This window comes from Psittacula echo (assembly GCF_963264785.1).
Source record: "Psittacula echo genome assembly, chromosome: 10".
Lineage (NCBI taxonomy): Eukaryota > Metazoa > Chordata > Aves > Psittaciformes > Psittacidae > Psittacula > Psittacula echo.
In genome coordinates this window covers 4,067,907-4,088,445 of record NC_137741.1, presented here as the reverse complement: position 1 = coordinate 4,088,445, position 20,539 = coordinate 4,067,907, and the positions used below count along the sequence as shown (strand labels likewise).

General features: G+C 41.3%; 2 protein-coding genes across 7 annotated transcripts in view; both read left to right on the top strand.

Moving 5' to 3' along the window:
• UBE2Q2 (ubiquitin conjugating enzyme E2 Q2) overlaps positions 1–6,788 on the top strand; it is a 44,848-nt gene extending 38,060 nt beyond the window's left edge. For all 3 annotated transcript variants that reach the window (XM_080626797.1, XM_080626799.1, XM_080626798.1), the window contains 6 exons: positions 593–683; positions 1,001–1,059; positions 2,573–2,621; positions 3,487–3,582; positions 4,560–4,626; positions 6,400–6,788. In XM_080626797.1, coding sequence (XP_080482923.1) covers positions 593–683; positions 1,001–1,059; positions 2,573–2,621; positions 3,487–3,582; positions 4,560–4,626; positions 6,400–6,431 — 394 coding nt within the window. In that variant the 3' untranslated portion in view covers positions 6,432–6,788. The remainder of the gene's footprint in view (positions 1–592; positions 684–1,000; positions 1,060–2,572; positions 2,622–3,486; positions 3,583–4,559; positions 4,627–6,399) is intronic.
• A 146-nt stretch (positions 6,789–6,934) lies between these two features.
• FBXO22 (F-box protein 22) lies at positions 6,935–18,294 on the top strand. Of its 4 annotated transcripts, none has more exons than XR_013957772.1 (8): positions 6,935–8,261; positions 8,347–8,479; positions 8,696–8,783; positions 9,415–9,510; positions 10,503–10,667; positions 11,533–11,698; positions 12,883–15,236; positions 15,741–18,294. XR_013957772.1 is itself a non-coding variant. In XM_080626800.1 (7 exons), the coding sequence occupies exons 1-7, from the start codon at positions 8,161–8,163 to the stop codon at positions 13,310–13,312; spliced, it is 1,179 nt and encodes a 392-aa protein (XP_080482926.1). In that variant the 5' UTR covers positions 6,935–8,160; the 3' UTR covers positions 13,313–18,294. The 4 variants fall into 4 exon arrangements, 2 of the variants coding, with proteins under 2 accessions (XP_080482926.1, XP_080482927.1); XR_013957773.1 differs by having other exon boundaries at positions 15,735–18,294; XM_080626800.1 differs by having other exon boundaries at positions 12,883–18,294.
• Positions 18,295–20,539: the final 2,245 nt, after the last annotated feature.

The following is a 20,539-nucleotide window of genomic DNA, read 5'->3' as shown; positions in this document are numbered from 1 at the left end:
TGGGGTGGGATTGACCTCCAAGTGTCTGAATGAATGTCTGGGCTGCTCACTGCGAGCATGTTACCAGAAGCAGTTGATGAAAGTGATGAGCAGAAGCTGCTGGCTTTAGTACTTGTGCTGCTGCAGATTACATTTAACAGCTGCTATGGAACTATGATCACATAAAGTAAAGGATTTACTGTGTACTGAAAACTAGATCACTACAGTCTTAATGTTAATTTTTTTTCTTCACCCCTCTTGTTGGAACATACATTTCCATGAACTGAAGAGAATTAAAATTGCTGGTTTCAAATAAGCAATAAGGTTACTTTGTACTCACTGTAAATATATATAGAACTATATATATAATATATAGTTATATATAACTATAAAAATAACATAGCAATGGGAATGTAATGCATTGAAGCAAGCTTTCAAGCTGATCTCATGGCAAAGTGTTTACTTTGTAAAAAGAGCAGGAGTTTTCTACAGTTCACCTTAAATTACAGTTTGTAAACTACAGACACCTGAAGGAGGTATTTAAAGGTAATTACTCTTTACAGGTAGTGAAAATAGTAACTTCATCCAAGGCCTCCCCCTGCTTCTTTTATAGGGTTGATCCTGATAGCCCACTGCACAGTGATCTTCAGGTCTTAAAAGAAAAAGAAGGTGTAGAATACATTTTACTCAACTTCTCTTTTAAGGTATGTGTCTATGGGAAGAAATGCTGGGGTTAAATTTCTACCATATTGTAGGAAGTGACTGAAATGACCCTCAGCTGTTACATGGGTAAAGATAGAGCTGCAGCATTAATAAGAAAAAAGAAAAGCAACTTTATTTGCTACTGAAGCTTCCCGGTACTTGCTCTTTAGCCAGTACTGTGGGAAAGTGATTTCTACAGAACTGAAAACTTCTGCTTTAAATTTCATTTGCCAAATAAGGTGGCTGAAACACTTCCTGGTTGGAAAACAGTGTCATAAATAAGTGTATTTCTTAACCTGTTTTTTGTTATGCTTTTCAGGATAACTTCCCTTTTGATCCTCCCTTTGTACGAGTGGTGTCTCCAGTGCTCACAGGAGGGTAGGTTTGAGTTGCCTTACAGTAATCTTACTTTGTGGTGAAAATTTTACAACTTGAGTTTGGTTGGTTGGGAAAGTTTTGAGACTCACATGTAGACTTCAAGAAACTTCCCCTAAATATGTACCTGAGCTGCTGTAGGCCATGAGATTGGTGCAAAGCTCAGAGTGTTATATGGAGACTTGTTTCTGAAGCTTTCTGAACTAATAGCAGGCAAACAGCTGGGTGCAATTCCTTTTCAAATTGCTTAGTTTGTGTCTATCTTTGAAAGACTCTGTGCCTGCCACAATGTTCAAGAGCTCCCTTCTTTTCGTGGATGGTTACTTCTGTTGTAGGGTGTTTTGAGTCAGTCCTTTGAAGGGGTCTTGATCCCTGTGTTGCCTTAAACAGTAGTCTTAACTGACTCTCTCTTACTGGTAACAATGCCATAAAATTTTTATCAAAAACATCTTCAAATGCTAGCCCCAAAATACTAAAATTAACGCAACACAATGCCCCAAAAGTCATGTAGAATGTTTGAAGTGCTGGCGATGGCACAGAAACTTGTATGTATCCTTGGAGAGCAAATTTAAATTTCCCTTCTACGGCTTTTAAGCACCTCCTGCTGACAGGAAATTCTAGCTGTATATTTGAAAAGGCAGCCTGTGATAGCTGGTGCTGATTCCGATTTGATTTTAATTGCTGTGTGTCTGTTTTGCATTCAAGAAATGGTTAGTGCAGGTAAAGAATGTTCATGAGGGTTTCTGCTACCCAGAAAATGAACAAGCAGTGCCAGACACCAGAAAGCTCATTTGGATTCTGATTTTGCTGTAACTTGGACTTCTCTGGAGAATGAAAGAGAGAGTGGCCCAGCAGGTTCTCAGTAATTGTTTCCCTGTCTATGTTGGTTGAATGTCTTGATCATAGGAGAGGCTGCATTTTTGCAGTGGTGACTTCTATTCCCCCAGTCCAGGTTTTGTGATGACCAGGTGTTTTGACTGCTGGGTGCCAGTCAGCACAATGCATGATGAAATGTTACTGAAATTAGAAAGTGTTTTATAGAAGAGCTCCTTTATCTCATTCGCCTACATGTTTGCTTTGCAGGTGCACCTACAGTCTTTGGAATTGTATTCACTTTCTTTACAGAAGTCAATTTGTTTCTTTCTACGACTGCACATCAGTATAATGCTATGGTACTATATACACCATAGTATAGGTGGTATATGGCAGTACAACCATATAAAGCAACCTTCTTTCATGGTGTGTGTACACTTGTGTAAGCAGTTGTGCTGACTAGCTCAGTCACTGATTTTAACTAAGGGAATTTAGTATTGTTAGACCAAAAAAAAAATAATCTTCCTTGCTCAAGTATAACATGGCCAGCTAGGTACAGTGTATTACTGGTTAAAGGGCATTTCAGCTTCATGTGAACAACAAATTTACCAAACTAGCCTGCAAGAGCTTAAAGTGCTGTGAACAGTTTCAGCTTTTACCAACTGTTGATGTCAAATATATTTTCTTTCATGTCTGTTTCTAGGTATGTCCTAGGAGGGGGTGCATTATGCATGGAGCTTCTTACTAAACAGGTGAACACAGGCTCTGTTATCTGGATAATGACAAAACATGCTTTAGAATCATGCAAATAGGTGTTTCCCCTGAGATGAAGAATCCCTGTGTGGAATAAATTACACACTCCAAAGGGAATATGGTGGAACAAACCTCAGTCCCACAAGATTTGCCTTGCTGATCTTGTGAGAGAGCTTCTTTTCTTCCTTGGATGGCTTACAAGAGGTCTGAGGAAGAGGCAAGAAGTGAGAGCACATCAACTCTGAGTTCTCAGAATTTCTGGGAGGAAGTTGGTGTAAAGAGTGAGTTCTGAGGAGCAAGACACATTGTTTCACCCTGGAGAAGTGAGGAATGCAGAAGATTCTAGGCATAGATGACTCTTGTGTAGACAGTGATTGGTTTTCTCTTCAAAATAAGTAAATGAATGAAGTTAACTGTTTGCAGGCTGTGACAGAAACTTGTGTGAACCCTAGAAGGTGAAGCAAAGCCAGAGATGAGCAGTAATTTTCATGGGGCAGAATTGTCATAGCTCACTGAATGGCTTCATTGGATAGCAATCTCTGCTACTGCTTCCAAGAAGTAATTTCTGTTGTGATGTTGCTGAAAATGTGTAAAGGCTGTAATAATGGAGCTGCTCTTGTTTCTGTCTTGCTGCGTTTTGGAAATGTGTGAATCAGCCTTGCCATGTTTCCTACAAGTTCTTAGTAGTAAGACTATAATAGCACTTTGCAGAGTTTCTCTGTTGTTAACTGAAAACAAGTACTTAAAACTAAAAACAGAGTTCAGAAAAATAAACCTCCCAAAGCACATATCCCAACATCAACGTGCAAGCTGAGCACAAGAAGCAAGTACATGTTATATAGAAATATTTCCTTCTTTCTCCAGGGCTGGAGCAGTGCCTATTCAATAGAATCAGTCATCATGCAGATCAATGCCACTTTAGTCAAAGGAAAAGCCAGAGTACAGTTTGGAGCCAATAAGGTAAATACGCTGTGTTATATCCGTTACAGAAGTTACTGTTAGGCTTCCATGTCTTTGCTGACTTGCACAGAAGATGCTTAACAACAGAATTGTCATTGCAAATATATTTGCATTTTCATTTATCTTGATATCTGGTGAATGTGTGAGTATTTTATTGGCAGTTAACTCTGACTTTGTTAAATGATGAACATGGGAGGGTAAAACCTTGGGATGGGCAGGGTGTGTAAGCAGTTAGACTTGCACTATCCCTGTATTGGCAAGGTGGGGAAGGAAGTGGTATCAGCATTGGGAATCAGGAGCATTTGGAAATTCCAGGTCTGAGAAGGGCTGTAGATGACAGCCTGGCTGCCAGGATCGCATATGCTGATATAAGGAGTTCTCCTCCTTTAGCTGGCCCAAACACCTGCAAAGTTTCATGAGAGGGTGAAAAATAATACCATGCAAATCCTGAGCTAGCCATTCAGCATTAATGAAAATCACAATTCAGTTCAAGTGGGCGTTCTGGTAATGGGCCGTAACTTAAAAGACTTTGAAGTACAAAATGCTGTTTTCAAAGGATGTTTAAATATTTAAGTGAATGTAACTGTCACTTGGATATTAGTTTTTAAGCAATTGTTCAAGGATAGTGACCTAGGCAGGTAAGATGTAAAAGTTTATGATCACCATTCTGTCTAACCCAGTAACTGGTCAGCTGAGCAAGGCACAGCCTGAAGCCTTCATTCCAGTTGCTCAGGTTCTTAACCTTCTCATAGAGGAGCCTTCCCAGCAGTCAGGGTGTACACATTACTGTTATTATGATGGAGGAGAAATGAGAAAATAAGGGTATTTGTTTTGAAAATCTTGTGCTTTAAATCCAGGAGTGTTGTAACACTGTGCATGGGTTTTAATTTTAAGTCTGATGTAGAGTTTCTTTGTAAAACTGTTTTTAAGTCTCATGTATCTGGCTGCCAGTTTATGTTAGTTTTTTCTCCTTTCAGAATCAATATAACCTAGCAAGAGCACAGCAGTCCTATAAGTCACTAGTACAAATACATGAGAAAAATGGTATGTACTTTCTTTTGATTTTTCTTCTTGTCTGCACAGCAACCTGGGGATTGGTATTTGGCCTCAGTAAAACTTCTGAATGCCAGAGTTTTACATTGGCTTGGGAAGAACATAAATTATGTTTCCTCCTCGTCTTGCAGTAGGAAGACAACAGTGCTTAAAGTAACTCGACTAACAATCATTGCAACTTTTTCAGCTTATGTGGATGTTCCATGTGTTCCTACTGTCTTCTGAAAAGTGGTTCAATTTCATTTTCAGCCAGCTGATCTAGGAACTTTATTGTTACTGGGGCTTTCAAAGTGTCTTAGTGAAATATCTGCTGGAGGTTTACCTCTTTCCCTGAAGGGGTTTGTTTCAATGTGGCAAGACCTTGCAGTAATCACTAAGGAAGAGATAAAGTGGAAAGGAAGACCAGAGGTTTAGGAAATACAAGAAGTTCAAGTCAAGTGCACTGGCTGGAAAACTGTCCAATAGAAATGGGAGATGCATTTATTGTTCACTTTAAAGCCAGTTTATGGTCTCTCAGCTGCATTGCAACAAGTGTTCAAGTGCTTCAGGTATAACTGTGTTCATTGTGCCAGGATGAGGAGATAACAAATGACATGAGGCTGTAAAAGGTTTAGGTGATTGACATGTTATGTAAAAGTACTCAGCAGAAGTGGTACCCTGGTGTCATGACAAGGGAGTTAGTCCACTTACCAATTCCATGATGTTCTGTGGTCCAGGCTGGACACAGTGTCTTCTGGGAATTGATGTTGCTGTGAACATGAGTGTATTTCAGTGTGGCTGGAGCGAGCACCTCAGTTTCCCTACCTCTAAAATTGAACATAATGCTTTCTCTACAAGGGAGAGGAGGATCAAAGATGACAACTTTAAAATGCTTTCCATTTTTATGGTATTTTGATTTTGCCATTAACCAAGCCTTTTGCTTTTTTAGTTTGCTACAAAAGCCAGCATGGCGCTCTCTTTACTTCTAGCTATGTACTAGCCTACAGTGATTACTACCATGTCACGAGCTGTACACAAAGCATCCACAGCATTTATAGCTGCTGTAAAAGGTGTTTTTTGCTACCTGGGACAAAATAAATGGGTCGTTTATTCACTGTATAAAAAATCAGAGGAATTCTTACAGTAGTGGCTGGGAGAATTAAGATTGGAGATCTGGAGGTGACTAAAAAATAAATCCCTATGCACATTTGTTCAGGTGTGATACAACTGCTAAACATGCCAAATCCAATCAGGAGACAAGTTATTCAAATGACATTTTTGAGCCTTTTGCTACAGCAAGACTTACAGAAGCAGGATAAACCGTTCAAACAGTTGTACGTGCCTAGCTCTTCAGTACAGGAGGTGGGATTTATAGACAAATATCCCAGTATAGTCATGTTTGTATGTCTGTGCGTTAAAGGGCTGGAAGACTTGGGGTTTTTATCTCTATTTCATTTGGTTTTGTTACAGCAACCTTCCTTCTGAACAGCTTCCCCTGTTGATGTCCAGCTTGTCCACCTCGGGATAGCTGCTGCCACAAAAAAACCCAAACTTGGAAATATTAAGTTTTCACACCCAAATACTGGGTGTGATCCTGGAATATACCATGTGCTTTATGTCCCACTGCAGACCACTAGCGTTTTGGGCACTGGATCTTGCTGAGCTGGCCTTCCTTAAGAGGGAAGGAAGGAGCCAGGTTCTAGACTTCCATCTCCCAAAAACTGAGTGTAAGGCTGTCCTGACATAGCGATGTCAGTACCTAATGCGTGTCTCTGTTCTCTGCAGGCTGGTACACTCCCCCAAAAGAAGATGGCTAACGTTGAGGACTGTTGTATACATGGACCAATGTCAACAAAACAAGCTCTTTTTTATGTTTTCCAACACACAGACTCAAGCTATGAGTGCCCCTATAACAGCTGTACTGAAGACTTTAGCTAGTAGATAAGTTAGTGGATAATCTGTCAACTGACACGTAAAGTATAAGTTACAGCCTTACCATTCCGCTCTTCTTAGGTATCTGGACTGAGCAGTTTGGGCCTTTACTGTATTTGTTCTTATGGATTCAGCATATTTGGGCCATGCCCTCCCTTCTCCCTTTTTTATTTGAAAGCATAAGCTCCCTCCAGCAGGCTACTGAGTTACTAAAGATTATTCAATAGGAGTGAGTTGTTCAACACACTTTTGTGTATTTCTTACCTTTTGCAAAATGCAGACTGCAGAGACTTGCATTGTATCATTTTCATTTAAAGCCAAGAAGTTTAATACCTTTTGTTTAATACTGTTTTAGGAGATGTCAGGTCTTGCAAATCACAGTAGGGTTTTTTTTCTGGTCTAAAATGACAGCTTTTGTAGTATTTCCAAATTAATGATATAGGAAGAACACATGTATGTTAAGTCATTAAACATTTTTCATGGCTGTATGAGAATATGAGCTGTTTTTTGGAAGAGATGCTCTTTGTTTAGATTATGTTACATTTTTTTCTTCTTTTTTTTTTTTTTTCTTATTATTTTTTTGAAGCAGAGCAAGGCTGTGCCAATAAAACCTTGTAACTAGTCACTTCCACTGGGGCATCAGAACTTGCTGAGCTGTTCCTGCTACTTGTTGGCTCAAGCTCCTTAACAAGAAGAGCCACAGTATGAAGCTTGAAGTTATTTAAAATACTAAAAAAACCTTTTTAGGTGTTCCATTTTATTAACGGGTTGTTGCAATCATTTGTAAACTAATGAACTTATAAAAGTGATTGGCACAAATCGAGATGAAAGTCCTTGGATGAAATTTTTTATATAAAAGCTACACTAAAGTACAAAAACATGTCACGTGAGTCAGAGGCTTAAGAAATGTTGCCATAGTCATGACAGTGGTTTTGTGATGGAGAGACGAATGGGAACTGCTGGTTCTTTATTAGGAAACGAATCTGGGTCTGTGTAATTACACTATATTTCATTGCCTTAACTAAATCGATTCTATTTTGGTTGTAGTACTCGTCCTTTGCTCCCCTGCGGGGCCGCACCATGAGTTAAGCACTCTCTCGAAGCGCAGACGCATGTTTCTGTTCTGTTTTCAGTTGACTATCATCCCTGTGCTCTCTCCTCCGCCAGGCATCCGCGGCTCCCTGGGCGTTTGCTCCCACATCCACTTTTTAGCTCGAAAGAAAGGATGAGAGAGGTTTGGCCCCGCTTCCAGCCCGCGCGGCTGCCGCGGTGCGCTGGGTGCCGCGCAGCCGGAGTGGTACCGCACGCAGCCGCGGTGCGGGGGGGCAGAGCCGGCCCCGGGGTGCGGTTCCGTTTCTCCCGGCGGAGCGCCCTGGCAATGTACAGTAATTTGTAAACTTGCATCAAGTTTATGAATAAAAACCATTTTACGAAGTGCGCTGGGTCCGTCTTGCTCTCTGTGTGTGTGGTGAGGAGCCCTCGCGTCCTCCCCACCGCTAGGCGGCGGTAGTGTGGCTGCTCCTGCTGTCCCCGCCTCCTTGTGGCCGGAAGTCCGTCTGGGACCTCCGTGGCCGCGGCTTGGAGGGGGAGACTGCGGTGGGCTGCGGCGCCGCTATGGAGGCCGCAAAGGGCGGGTTCGTCCTCAGCAACCTGGCCGAGGTGGTGGAGCGCGTCCTCGGCTTCCTGCCCACCAAGGCGCTGCTGCGCGCCGCCTGGTAAGGGGCGAGGGCCCGAGGGGGGGGTGTGAGCACTGCCGTGAGCGAGGGGCGGCCCCGCTGACCTCGGTGATGTTGTTCGCAGCGTGTGCCGGCTGTGGAGGGAGTGCGCCCGGCGGATCCTGCGGGCACGGCAGCGCCTCGCCTGGGTGTCGGCGCTGGAGCCGGGCCCCGCCGACAGCCACGCGCTGGTGCGCGCCATGGCCCGCGAGCTCGAGGTGGGTCCGTGCGCGCGGGCGCGGCTGAGGGGCGCGGGGCTCCCGCCTCAGGGGGGCTCGCGCCTCAGGAGGGGTTTCCCGCCTCAAGGCGGGGCTCCCTCAGGCCGTTCTCCCGCCTGAGGAGCCGCCGGGTCCCGCCCTGCGGAGCGGGGGCTGGGTGAGCAGCCCTCAGCTCCTGCTCTTCCTCCTCCTGCTCCTTCTCCTCTTTCCTTACAGAAGGTGCACGTGCTGCCCCAGACCGTGCTGTACATCGCCGATGCGGAAACCTTCAGCGGGCATGAGGAGTGTCACGAGCAGAAGAAAGGTAACACCCCCCCCCCCCCCCTTCTGAAATGCTTGAGGTGCGCTCAAAGGAAAGCCAGCTGAAAGGGAATGTTCCTAGTTACTCTCCCATATAACAAGTGATCTTAAGCTGCACCAGGGGAGGTTTAGATGGAAATGAGGAACAATTCCTTTCCCAAAGGGTGCTCAGGCATTGGAACAGGCTGCCCAGGGCAGTGCTGGAATCACTGTCACTGCAAGTGTTCACACACTGGGTAGACGAGGCCCTCAGTGGCATGGCCTTGGCAGTGCTGGAGGACGGCTGGACTTGATGATCTTAAAGGTCTTTTCCAGCCTGGTTGATTCTGTGATTCTGTGAGTGTGAATTTCCGGGGAAAGTAGATATTTTGCAATAAAACCTGCAACCATGTAGTATTGCACTTGTGTGAAGCACATCTCATGTTTTGTTACATGGACGAGGTCCTTTCCCACTCTTTGAGGGATACAGGTTCTGTTTGCATGCCAGGAGCCCTGTGCTCCTGTTGGTTAGTACAGGTTTGCCATGTTGTTAATGGGACAGCCACTGATGGGCAGCATGGGACTGCTGCAGGGTTTGTCTCAGTACTCATCAGAACAATTCACTTTCATTTCTTTCTGCCTTTTCTTTTTAACAGCCAGGAAAAGAAACAGTAAAGAAACAGCAATTGCACTTGAAAAACTGTTGCCAAAGCGATGTCAGGTTCTTGGACTGGTCACTCCAGGGATTGTAGGTAGGAGGAAGATGTGTGATTCTGTGAGAGAGCAGTTTGAAGGTGTTTGGTGTATCACAGTTCTCTGCCAGGTTCTGTTTATCACAGTTTTCTCTGCTTTTGAAAGCATAGTCCTAAACTGATGGAGAGTTCTCACTTTGATTTCCATGTTCTGCGCCCACCTCGGTCAGTGCTAGCTTCGGATTTTAAGGAGGTCACAGGGTTGCTGTAAAGTCATGCGGAGCTTAAATTCTTACTTTGTTTGATGCCGTTCTAATCAAAAGGGTTGATTTAATTGAACAGCCACCTTATTGCTGGCACCTTAATGTAATAGCTGGGTGTTTCTTGGATTTTTCTGTGTTTTTCAGTCTCATATACTGTGATTAGTCATATGGGACATCCTTTGTATATACCTGTGCGTTACGGTCTAGGAAAGGGTGTACTCAGTAACTCTGGACAATTCACAGCCTCCTGTGGCAGTCTGTTTTCTACTGTTTCACTTTTTTATCATCACAAAGTTTTCTCTTAGTTTCTCATCTCAAATTCTCTTCCCATGGCATACGTAGGGTATTTGATTGTTGTTACTAGCATAATTCAGTAATAGGCTCCTGGGTATTTGTGTCGGTTTGCTCTATACTGTCATCACGTGCTTATGTGTTAAAGATCTGCGTGTGTTTGCCTGCCTGCAGAAGTTGGCAGGAAGGCCTGAGACAGCTGTATTGTACAGTGCTTGTTTTCCAATTGTTGTATATTTGCTGTGACTGGGGGCAACATCCACATGTATCCATGTCTCCCTGTTGAAAGTGACTTGAGCACAATCTAGAGCCAGCAGGACTCCTGCATGCTTCATCTTTCCAAAGCATCAACAAAAAAAATCACAACAGTTGTTAATTGGGTATGTTGCTATGGAAATGAGCTGTCGTATTTCACATCACCTAAGATGTTGTGCTTCTGTTTTAGATGAGAGTATTTGAGCCACTCAACACAAGATGTCTGCTTTTGTATCTTTGTAGTTACCCCGATGGGTTCAAGCAGCAATCAGCCTCAAGAAATCGAAGAGGGTGAAGCTGGGTTTGCTTTGTTGTTTCCCAAAATTGATGGGGTGAAGATTCATACCTTCCATTTTTCTAAAGATATGAAGAACAGGGTCTTTGATGAAAGTAAATTTGCTGAAGCAGGTACGTACTTCTCTTTATTTGGGCTGTTGTGAATTACTGTATTCCTCTTTTGGGTGGCAGTATGGAGTTACAGGTGGAACCAGCAGCTTCTGAGCACTCTGTAGGGCTGCAGCTGGTAATTATGTGTTGGTGTTTTTCCTGTTCTGTGGAACATTAAGGTCAAGTTATCCTGAGTATTGATCTTGGATTATCTCACTTGGCTTTCGAGCGGAGCTGTTAAGTTTTAAGCTGTCTCTATGTAGTAAAAAATAGTGATGAATGAGTCTCTGCCCTTAGGAATGATTCCTATCACTACGGTTTTGAAGTGAGTACGGAGGGGCTGCTTCTCTTCTTCTCTGAAACAACTTTGCATTTAGGTCATTTGGTGGTGTAGCAAAGAAAGACAGAACAGAGGACAGCATAGTTAAATGAATTCCTCGTGTTGTGTCCTTAGCAGGGTAGGTCATTTATGAAGAGTAATACAATGAGGGTTTCTTGAGTCTTCTAGGGACTTGGCAGTTTCTACCTTGGGGTAAGTAACTGGCTAATGTGTGTAATTTATTTAATTCTCAGGTAAAGATACTTACTGTGTTGTGGTGGTTCTTGAATAATGTATGAACATCTGCTAAAGAAGTGGAAAGCTGGAGGAAGCCGATGTAGTCACTTTTCCCTTGCTAGGTTCTGTTCAGAAATTCTCACTTAGGTCAGGAATGCAGCACAGCTCCTGATTGCTGGGGCAGCTTCTGTCTTGCTTTGCCTATTGCAGCAGTGAAAGGCCATTACTTAAAGGTGTGATGTATTATTTGAGGAGAGGCTGGGATGGTTGGCTTCAAGGGGCAGGATTTAAAAATGGTAAGAGGATTGGTGTTTGTGGTTTTGTTTGTAGGTCTGAAGAATAACCCAGATCTCCGAGTGGTTCTTCTGTTTGGCTACAACTCCTGGAAGCCTGGAGCTACTCGATTTCTTCATCAAATAGTCAATCCTTTGAATGAGAAAAGTATCATCCTGGCTGGGGGGCAAGTGGAGAGCTTTACATCATTGACCTCTGAGAAGTAGGTATCTTTTCCAAGGTAAATTGTAAAGAATATTTAAATTGGAAGAAACAGTCCAGAAGCCATAGCCGTTTAGTTATGTCATATTAGAAATGTCCATTAACAGTAGTAAAATAATTAGTTTTTGTGAGAGATGGAGTCTAGCTGCTACATTGTCGTCTAGCTGGAAAAGCGGGAAACTTTGACTGTATTACAAAAAGGATTCTGGAAACGCAGCCAAGAGGAACTCCCAGCAAAGGAAATTGCCAGCTTCAGCTGCCTTATGTGTATCACTTGTTGTTACAGAGACTATTCGTGTGAACATTTTGTTTCTCCATCAACCTCGTTTTGGTTCATGTTACAAGGCAGCAGCTGAACATGCAGGTCTGTGCTCCAGGAGCACACCTAAGTATGCTGCCACTACTGAAGGACATAGCACTCACAGCACCTGGCTAGATCTCATCCAGTTTAAACCCTTTCCCTTGCCAGGATCCGTGCAGGGCAGATTTGGGCTTCCACTGCTACAGCTGCTCTGCTGCACAGAACAAGCCCTTTGTGCCATCTGATGTGCTGGGGCATCCTCACTGGAGCGCCCAGTGCAGGGGCATGCAGTGCAGACACTGCCACAGGCTCCTCTCATGCCAGCCTAGATCTGGACTCCATAGCAACGCCAACATTTTTCTTGCATCTGGTTTATGCTGGCTGCAGCATTACTTCAGTTAAGAGAGCTGGCTGTATATTCAGTTAGTGCTAATAAAGCATAAGTAGGTAACTGCTAAAACTAGTGTGTCCTGCCTAACCAGGCAGACTTAAAGCAATGGGAATCTGAAGCCATTACTGCCTGCTGCCCTGGATTGATACGTAAATGCTGAGTATCTTTGTGTTTGAAGTTTAACTATTAGTTTAGTTGGAATTAGAGAGCTGCAACGTACACAAACTGCTGAATTTGGCATGTATTTGAAAGGTAGGCATATGCTTAATCCCTAGTAGTGGATGTGAAAATTTTTCCTTGTGAAAAGTTATTAAAAAGGGGAGAAAAAAAATAATTCCAAACTTAAAGGTTTTGTTTTTTTTCTAACTGTGTGGCTTTCAGCATCCCTAGGATGTTGGTCTGCTTTGAAACCTGCTTCTGCCACAGCAGAACTTTATTCAGGTGGAAGTGGTCTCCCTGAGCATTCTCTAACTTGGTGCCTGTTGCCTTTCAGTAACAATGCGCAGCCCGGCGATGCCTGCGGTGTGGTTGGGCTGGCTTTCAGCGGTCCGCAGATCCAGAGTGCCACTGTTCTGTTAGACCAGGATGTAGCTGATGAGAGGACAGCAGAAGCCGCCATGCAGCGTCTCAAAGCAGCAAATATCCCTGAGCATAACACTGTTGGCTTCATGTTTGCGTGTGTTGGCAGAGGATATCGGCATTATAAAACCAAAAGAAATATGGAAGCAGATGCATTTAGAAAGTTTTTTCCAAATGTTCCCCTGTTTGGCTTTTTTGGACATGGGGAAATAGGATGTGATCGAATAGTTACTGGGAATTTTGTATTAAGAGAATGTAATGACATAAAGGATGACCTGCTTCATGGCTACACTACTGTTATGACTCTTATTCATCTTGGGTCAACTAAAGGAAACCAAGCATAAATATGTTTTTAATGTTTCAGTGAGCTGTTTGTTTCACTCCAGAAAGCTGAGAAGTGTGGAAGAGTGGACATCTTGCAGGCAAAGCCCCTTCCAGAACATAAACATCTTTTTGGTAATATTATCAAATCTTGTAGTTGAAATAGAGTTTAATATAAGATATCTGTGAGAAAGCTTTACATTTTGTGTACATCAGAATCGCAGGCAAGTTGTATTTGATGGAATTCTGCAATTGAAGAAAGCCTCTTTCTTCCCAAGTGGAGATGGTTTGCACAAATGGCAGTTGGAGTCCAAGTACAACATGTAGAATGAACTGGTACTTTGATGTGCTCTATTTATGTATGTAAAACAGTCCAGAAAAACTGCTGCTGCACTCTGAAATACTGATGCACAGAAGCTACCATTTCCTGGATTTTTTTTGCAAGAGAGATGCACAACCTGCCCGGAATCCTATTTACAAACCCAAATGGTTCTATTAGCTAAAATGAATGAAAATCTTTAGAGGAAAATAACAAAGTGCTCATTAAATAAAGATGAAAATACCTAAAAGTACCTTGCCCTCTATTCTTAGGGAAAAAGCTCTGATTTAAGGAGATGTTGTCCAGTTACAGGCTCAACTTGTCTCACCATCTTGAACTGAATTTCAGTTGTCTTAAATAGCTGGTTTATAATAATGTCTGATACTTTGTGTGTACCAGCAGGTTCAGTCATGGTGTATTTAATTTTACAGAATCAAAATGTACTGGTTGCCTTTTAGATTCTCTTGTGGCGTGATGCTCTGTTACAAACTTACAAATCCAGAGTGCTGAAAGTTAAGACATTAAGACTACCTGATATCTTTTAAGTTGCTTCAAAAGTTGGTTTACTTTGAAATTGCAGGGCATGCACCATCTGGCTCTGTTCTGTTGGTATAGAGCCTTTAAACAAAACTTGTGTTTTTCCATGTTTTTCCTGTGCTTTTACACCAGGTTTGATTGCTGCAGCTGGAATGCAATATTGCAGAGTTCAAGTGAGTAAATTCATTATAGTCTTACTACAGCTAATAATATATTTGGTTTTTAATTGTTTTCTCTCTTTTATTTTTCTCTTTTATTTATTTATTGGTTAGATGAAAATAAGATCAGTTCCACCACACACAGAAATTCCAGATTGGGCAGCTGGCCCCTTTTCAGCCTAGTAAAAAGAGAGTACTTAGCTGTTGTTGTATAACAAAATAACAGTATTTTTCTTTAGATGTAGCAAGTAAGACCTGCATTGGCAATTTTTTGCCCATATGAAGTTAAAACTTTCCCTGACGCCGGCCTAAGGAGCTGAAGTAGAAGCCTATCTGTCCTGAGAGTTGGCTTCAGTGGGTGCTGAGCACAGGCAGCACTTTCCCATGGCTAAGTTGATGATATTTAGGGGTTTTTTAATTAGAAGACAGAGAATGAGTTGTGAACTCCCAGTGGCCTCCTAGGTGTAGGAGATTAGTAAGTGTGGATGTGAGCTGGAAAATGTTTAGTTGCTGCATTCAGTAGGAAAGGTATTGGGAAATGGAGTATGCTTGAATTTTAAGAGAAGCCTTTCAGTGGGAGGTGGATACGTGGTTTTTTTTAGCATAGCAAGAATGTAATGTCCGGTCCTTTCTGTCTGCATAAGCTATGTGTTTAACAGGATTCTGCTTGCTGTCAGCAAGGAGTTCAGGTTAGTCAGCGTCACTACTAATGTAAGCCGATGAACTTTAACTTTTTGTAGTAGTACAAGTTGGTGAAGTATGATCAACATGTCCTGAGCAACAGTGCAAAACATGTCCAGAAGTGTCTGAAGAGGCAGATGGTGAGCTCCAGCAATGGTACAGTGAAACAGGCAATCATAGTTTGGCTTGAAGGGACCGATCATCAGCAAGGTCCTGTGACCACCCAGTCCTGTAGCTGAGGACTCTTAAGAGGTAAACATACAGTACAGAAAAGATGCTGGGTGATGGGGAACCCCAAGAGCGTGCACCAGAGACCCAGATCAGCTCCTCAATCTTAGGGAGTGGGGATGAGCCATAGGGACCCCAGAACCATGCACTGCAGGGCTGGAACTGCTATGCTGTGCCTCCAGACTGCGTCATGTCCTCCAATGACAGGGAAGTAATGTAATTAATAAAATTGCAACATCTATGATTAAAGTGTTTCGTTATCCAAATTCATTTTGCCTCCACACTGTCATTTGCAATTCAACCACCACAACTGACTGAAAGCAAAATACATTTGCTTAAAGGGTGCACGTATCAAAAGGCAGAGCTTTGAACCAATAGAACATTTTGCAGTGCAATAATTTATACCTTTAACATTCAAAAAGTAACCATGAGGTTTTAAAGTGAACAAAGCTAGTTAAATGAATATTCAGCAATTGATGCAAACATGAATAGTGGGAGTGCTCTAAAGATAATTGTCTGCAGTTACAGTGCTGATGGTAGTATGTTTCCACCAAGAGAAAATAATCCCTAAGTGACAACAACTGGATTTTGTTAAGAAAAAAAGAAAACTTTCAATCACAAGACCTGCAGGGAGGAGTGATGGTTTTGCTGACAAAAGGTAAAAGTAATTCTTTTTCCCCCATATTTTAAATATGGGTAATGTTTTATTGCACATTTACATGTTTTTGCACATCATTCAACTAATTGTATGTTTCAAAGTACAAGAAATAACAGGCAAGTGGTGTGATGTATAACCTCATACTTTTACAACCAAAACAGCAATTGCCAAACATACAACTTACTGTAATTTTTGTTTTATAATTACTAATCCAAATAATCCCCTCATTATAGGATATTTTCCTGATGTGCAGTTGTAAGAAAACAAGAATAATTTGATAAAAAGGAGGCAAATTATGCTATATTGTTACAACTGTACTGCCAGAAAGCAATTTCAGTTGAGAACTGCAGAGATAATGAGCTTGGGTTTTGTTAGTCTCTGTGCAGGTTTGTTTTGACCTAAGTTGATTTTGGAACAAACCTTATTTCAACAGATGAATGACACTGAATCATGCCCCTGGGCTGGGAACAGTTTACCAAGACCTGTAAATACGCAGCCCAACTTCACATTTCAGTGTGCAACAGAGAAGGCTGATAAAAATGTTAAACCTCAGACTGAATTTTGAAAACACAAGTGGTTACGTATGATTCTTAATATTAAGTTAAAAGTCTACCTAGAAACTCACTCAGCATCACTGTCCCCCCCTCCTCCCTTAGTTTATTTTTGTCTGTGTAAAAATGGAGAACTTATTTCTACTAGAAGTAACTCTGTTGGCTTTCATATATATGGAAGTTCATTTTCATGTAAGACACTAACTTTGATATCATCCCAAGTTCTTTGAACCCCTACTGTCTGGCCAAATGAGAGAACAAGCTAAAACACCTTTGTTCAGATGCCTACTTCTGTGTTGCTCAGTGGAATGACATAGGAAAATAACATTTGAGATCTGGAAGTTTTCATGGTTAGAAGTTACAGATAGTAAACATGTTAATTTAAATGGTCTTTTATTGGATCTTTTATATTATAATCTCTGAGCTCTCTGCAAACATTAAGAAAACAATGATCTCCCTAGCTGTCTGATTATTTTTATTATAACATTATGGGGAAGATTTTTTTTTTTTTTGCTGTATGAGTGTTGTGTATCTCAAAAACACATTCCATCTTAATACAGCTGTTGGATTTTGTGTGCCCAAAAGCAGATAAGGTAACTGCTAGGCTCTAATTCTGTTGTTAACTAAACGTTGTTCAAATACAAACTCCAGCACATTGTCACGTGCTTTATTTTTCATAAATTTGAAGTAAACTATTGAATTTCTTACTTGAACTTTTCCCTGTTCCTAAGCCCACTTCTCAGCCAGATACAGGCTCCAGAAGAGGCTGTTTTGGATTAGTCTTGAGGGTGTTGTCTGGAATGTGTCTTCTGAACTACAGGCTCAAAGGTATGCAGCCAGGTAAACAGCTCACTTCTGCTGGTGGTGATGGTGTTGTGCCTTGGGCCTGTACCACAGTTTTAAGTCAAACAAATACAAGTTCAGACACTGAAATTATCTTACCTAGCTACTTACATTAGAATTACTAGCAAGAGAAATAGCTAATAGCTAATTGGTTTGTTTTTTTCCAAATGCTTTGATAATTTAGGAGCAAAAATTTGGTTCCCAAAATTGCTGTCACATTTCACAGCTAGATCCTCACTGAGATTAGCAGGTAGCACAGACTTCTCAGAATGTTTTGGAGTGATTCACATCACTAAATCAGCAGCAGTCATGTCACCTTTTCATGATACATCTTCACAGCTGTAAGAGTTGGAAACAGCTTTTTTAAAATAAGCTCATCTTAGCTGAGTTCTCAATACGGCAACAGTGAGAGCAAACAAATCCTCCCAGAACCAGAACTCTCCTGGAATCTCCAGATCAGGTGAAAATGACTGAATAGTTTGAATTCTGTGACAGAGAACGTACAATATAGATTCAAATTACACAGTCCTGTTAGGAAATGCCACTCACCTTCGTTTTTGCAGCCCATCACTTGCCTCTACAGAAGTTGTACTCAAAATACCATCACTTACATTGATAGGACAATTTGAAAACAGTCTCTTTTAATGTGCATTGAAAAGAATATTCACATTACACAAACTGACATAGAGGTGCATTTAGAAATTGGTTGTAGTTTTAACTCGGGGGATGAAAATGGCAGTAGCTCCTTGTTATTTCAGGTTCTGCAGCTGCAAGTTCTGTTTACACGTCTTTAGCTAGCTACAGAAATAATTCCTGATGAAAGGTTTTGTGGAGCATCTGTCCCAAACCATGGAACTGTGTGTGTGGCGACCAGCCTGGTGGTGTTTCACAATTTATATTTGGCACTTTGCTATCCTGAAATTGATCTCTCACATTACGTACAGGTTATGTTGAACAGGTTACAATCATGAGAACAGCAAGAGCAGACTTTGGATAAGCACAAGCAGATAATGTTACATACAATAATGAAAAGGGCTGGGGTTTTTTTAAACATGCGTCATGCTTGGGAATTTTTGTTTGCTCATTTTACCCCAAATAAAGCAAATAATTTGTCTGGATTCTTTGGATTATTCTGTATAATCTGTGATGCAGGAATATTTCACCTCTGCAAGTATATAGATGTCAAAAGAAGGCATTATAACTAGGACAGATACAGTGAACATGTGCATCCTGGTAATCTAAGTAACATTGCAGGAGAGTTGTAACACAATTTAGTTCTAGTGCAGATATGTCTTCATTAATCTACCTGTGTTTAAATATGAGCATGGCACAAGTGAAAACTCTGGTCCAAACTAATACTCAGTCTTTTCAGGTTTCAGTCAACATAGCTTGATGTCCTTTAAATCTGAAAGGATGTTAATACCAAGGGAACTTAACTAAGGGTGTTCTTTTGGTTTTTAATGTAAAAGAGTTGGGTGTCCCATGTTAAATTCATAACCAAAACATCAGTTTTGGCCAAAGCTCTCCCTCTCCCTGGGCAGTTCCTTCTAGGTACATATTTCCTGACACAGAATATGTTGAACACATAACAGCCTTAGCCTTTCAGGTAAGCTCACTGCTTTCCTTTTCGGCCTGAACTCTTGCTCCCATCAGAACACTCACAACAGAAAGCAATGGCACAGACACCGTATCTATTGGGATAAATTCTCTCCCCCATTTCTTCTGGGTTTTTTTTCTGCAGTAAATTGTGAAGGTACCTTTAAAACAGGCAGCACTACTACCAAATGCACTTCCCCTTCCTGTTAAAACTTAATATAAATCAAAAGACTACACAGTAGAGAAATACTCTTGTTTTCTTTGAACAGCCATTTCTCCTCTAGCCCCAGTGTTTGGTTGGGCTACTAATGAAATACCATTATATACTGAGTAACATAAAAGCAACCTCTTACTTAGGTCTATAAAGAGATTTCCTGGTAGTGGCTGGCATTCCGTTCTGAAACTCATCAGAAGATTTTTGCAATGCGTTATGAAGAGATCTTTGCTACAAGATTCTGGAAGGAAAACATGATCCTCAGGTATAAAAGAATTTTTGCCATAACTAACAATTGTTGTGTAATTATGTTAGTGGAGGTTCCTAGAAAATCAGTCTTTACTTCCCTCCATAACCTTTTAACTGGTGGAGAGGTAATTTTAAAGACAAAAGGTTTTATGTTTCATGAAAATGGGAGTCAAGCAGAGAAGAGGAACCCTATTACTCATCCCTGCATATACACATAACGCTTATTTAGACTCCAGTGACTCCAGCCACAAGATTTGATTCATTGGCATCAGTGTTTCCTTAGCTTTATTGCTCACAGGACTGCTTCCTTAATTTTGTAAGCAGGAGCCACTAGAAAGTGTTGTACTCTTTTATTATATGTAATGTTGGCTGCCATATGCTTTCTGTGGCATTTGACCACCTTAAAATGAATTTGTAGCCAGATCTCATTTTGACCTGAACATTATATTCACAAAGCTTGTGTATTGAAATAATTTTAGAAGCTGAAATGTTCTCCAATGCAATGGGTTTGAAGCAGTCTGAATTGGTAATCGTATCTGCTTCAAAGATAACAGTGTTTCATAAATCAGCTTGCATTAAAGCATGGGTTTGGTTTATTGATTCTCACTTTTTGTACAAATTGTTTCCCATCTAATGCAAACAAGCTTGGTAACAGTGGATAACTACACCATGTCTGTCTAGAAAGCTGAGGGGGGTCTAAGAGTTTATAAAGTACATCTTCAGGCCATTTATTTCTCACGTCTTCTATTAATATTTCTTTCCTGAATTTCCATTTAAGATGGCCACAAGCCTTTTCCTTCTTCAATGAACAAAGTATACCAAACATGTTCATTTGTTTGGCATATGTTGTTATTATGGTTATTATTATGGTTATTATGGTATATGTTATATGGTATATGTTTGGTAAGATGTTACTAAGTCTGAACATCTCATGATCAATAATGTATGGAAGTTGTCTAGCAGCAGTTGTCTCTGACTGCTTTTCACTGAGGCTGTGCAAAATGCTTTAGGTAATACTGATTCTAATGTAGTTGTCAGCACTGCTACAAGTCTCCTAAACTCTCTGTTTAACAGTGGCATGTCCCTGTGTGATGAAAAACTGCTTTCATCTTTCCTAGCCTTTAAAAGACTATTATCAGCTTTCTTCAGAGTATCTGCTAAATGTTTGAAGTCCAGGAAATAGCATATAGGATTGGTTAATTTGGAGAGAAAGTGA

Excerpts from the sequence above, each read along its gene's own strand:
- FBXO22 (XM_080626800.1), top strand. The coding sequence starts at position 8,161 with ATGGAGGCCGCAAAGGGCGGGTTCGTCCTCAGCAACCTGGCCGAGGTG. Across the intron at positions 9,511-10,502 it reads GGTCACTCCAGGGATTGTAG|TTACCCCGATGGGTTCAAGC; the intron begins GTAGGAGGAAGA and ends GTATCTTTGTAG. Across the intron at positions 10,668-11,532 it reads AAGTAAATTTGCTGAAGCAG|GTCTGAAGAATAACCCAGAT; the intron begins GTACGTACTTCT and ends TTTTGTTTGTAG.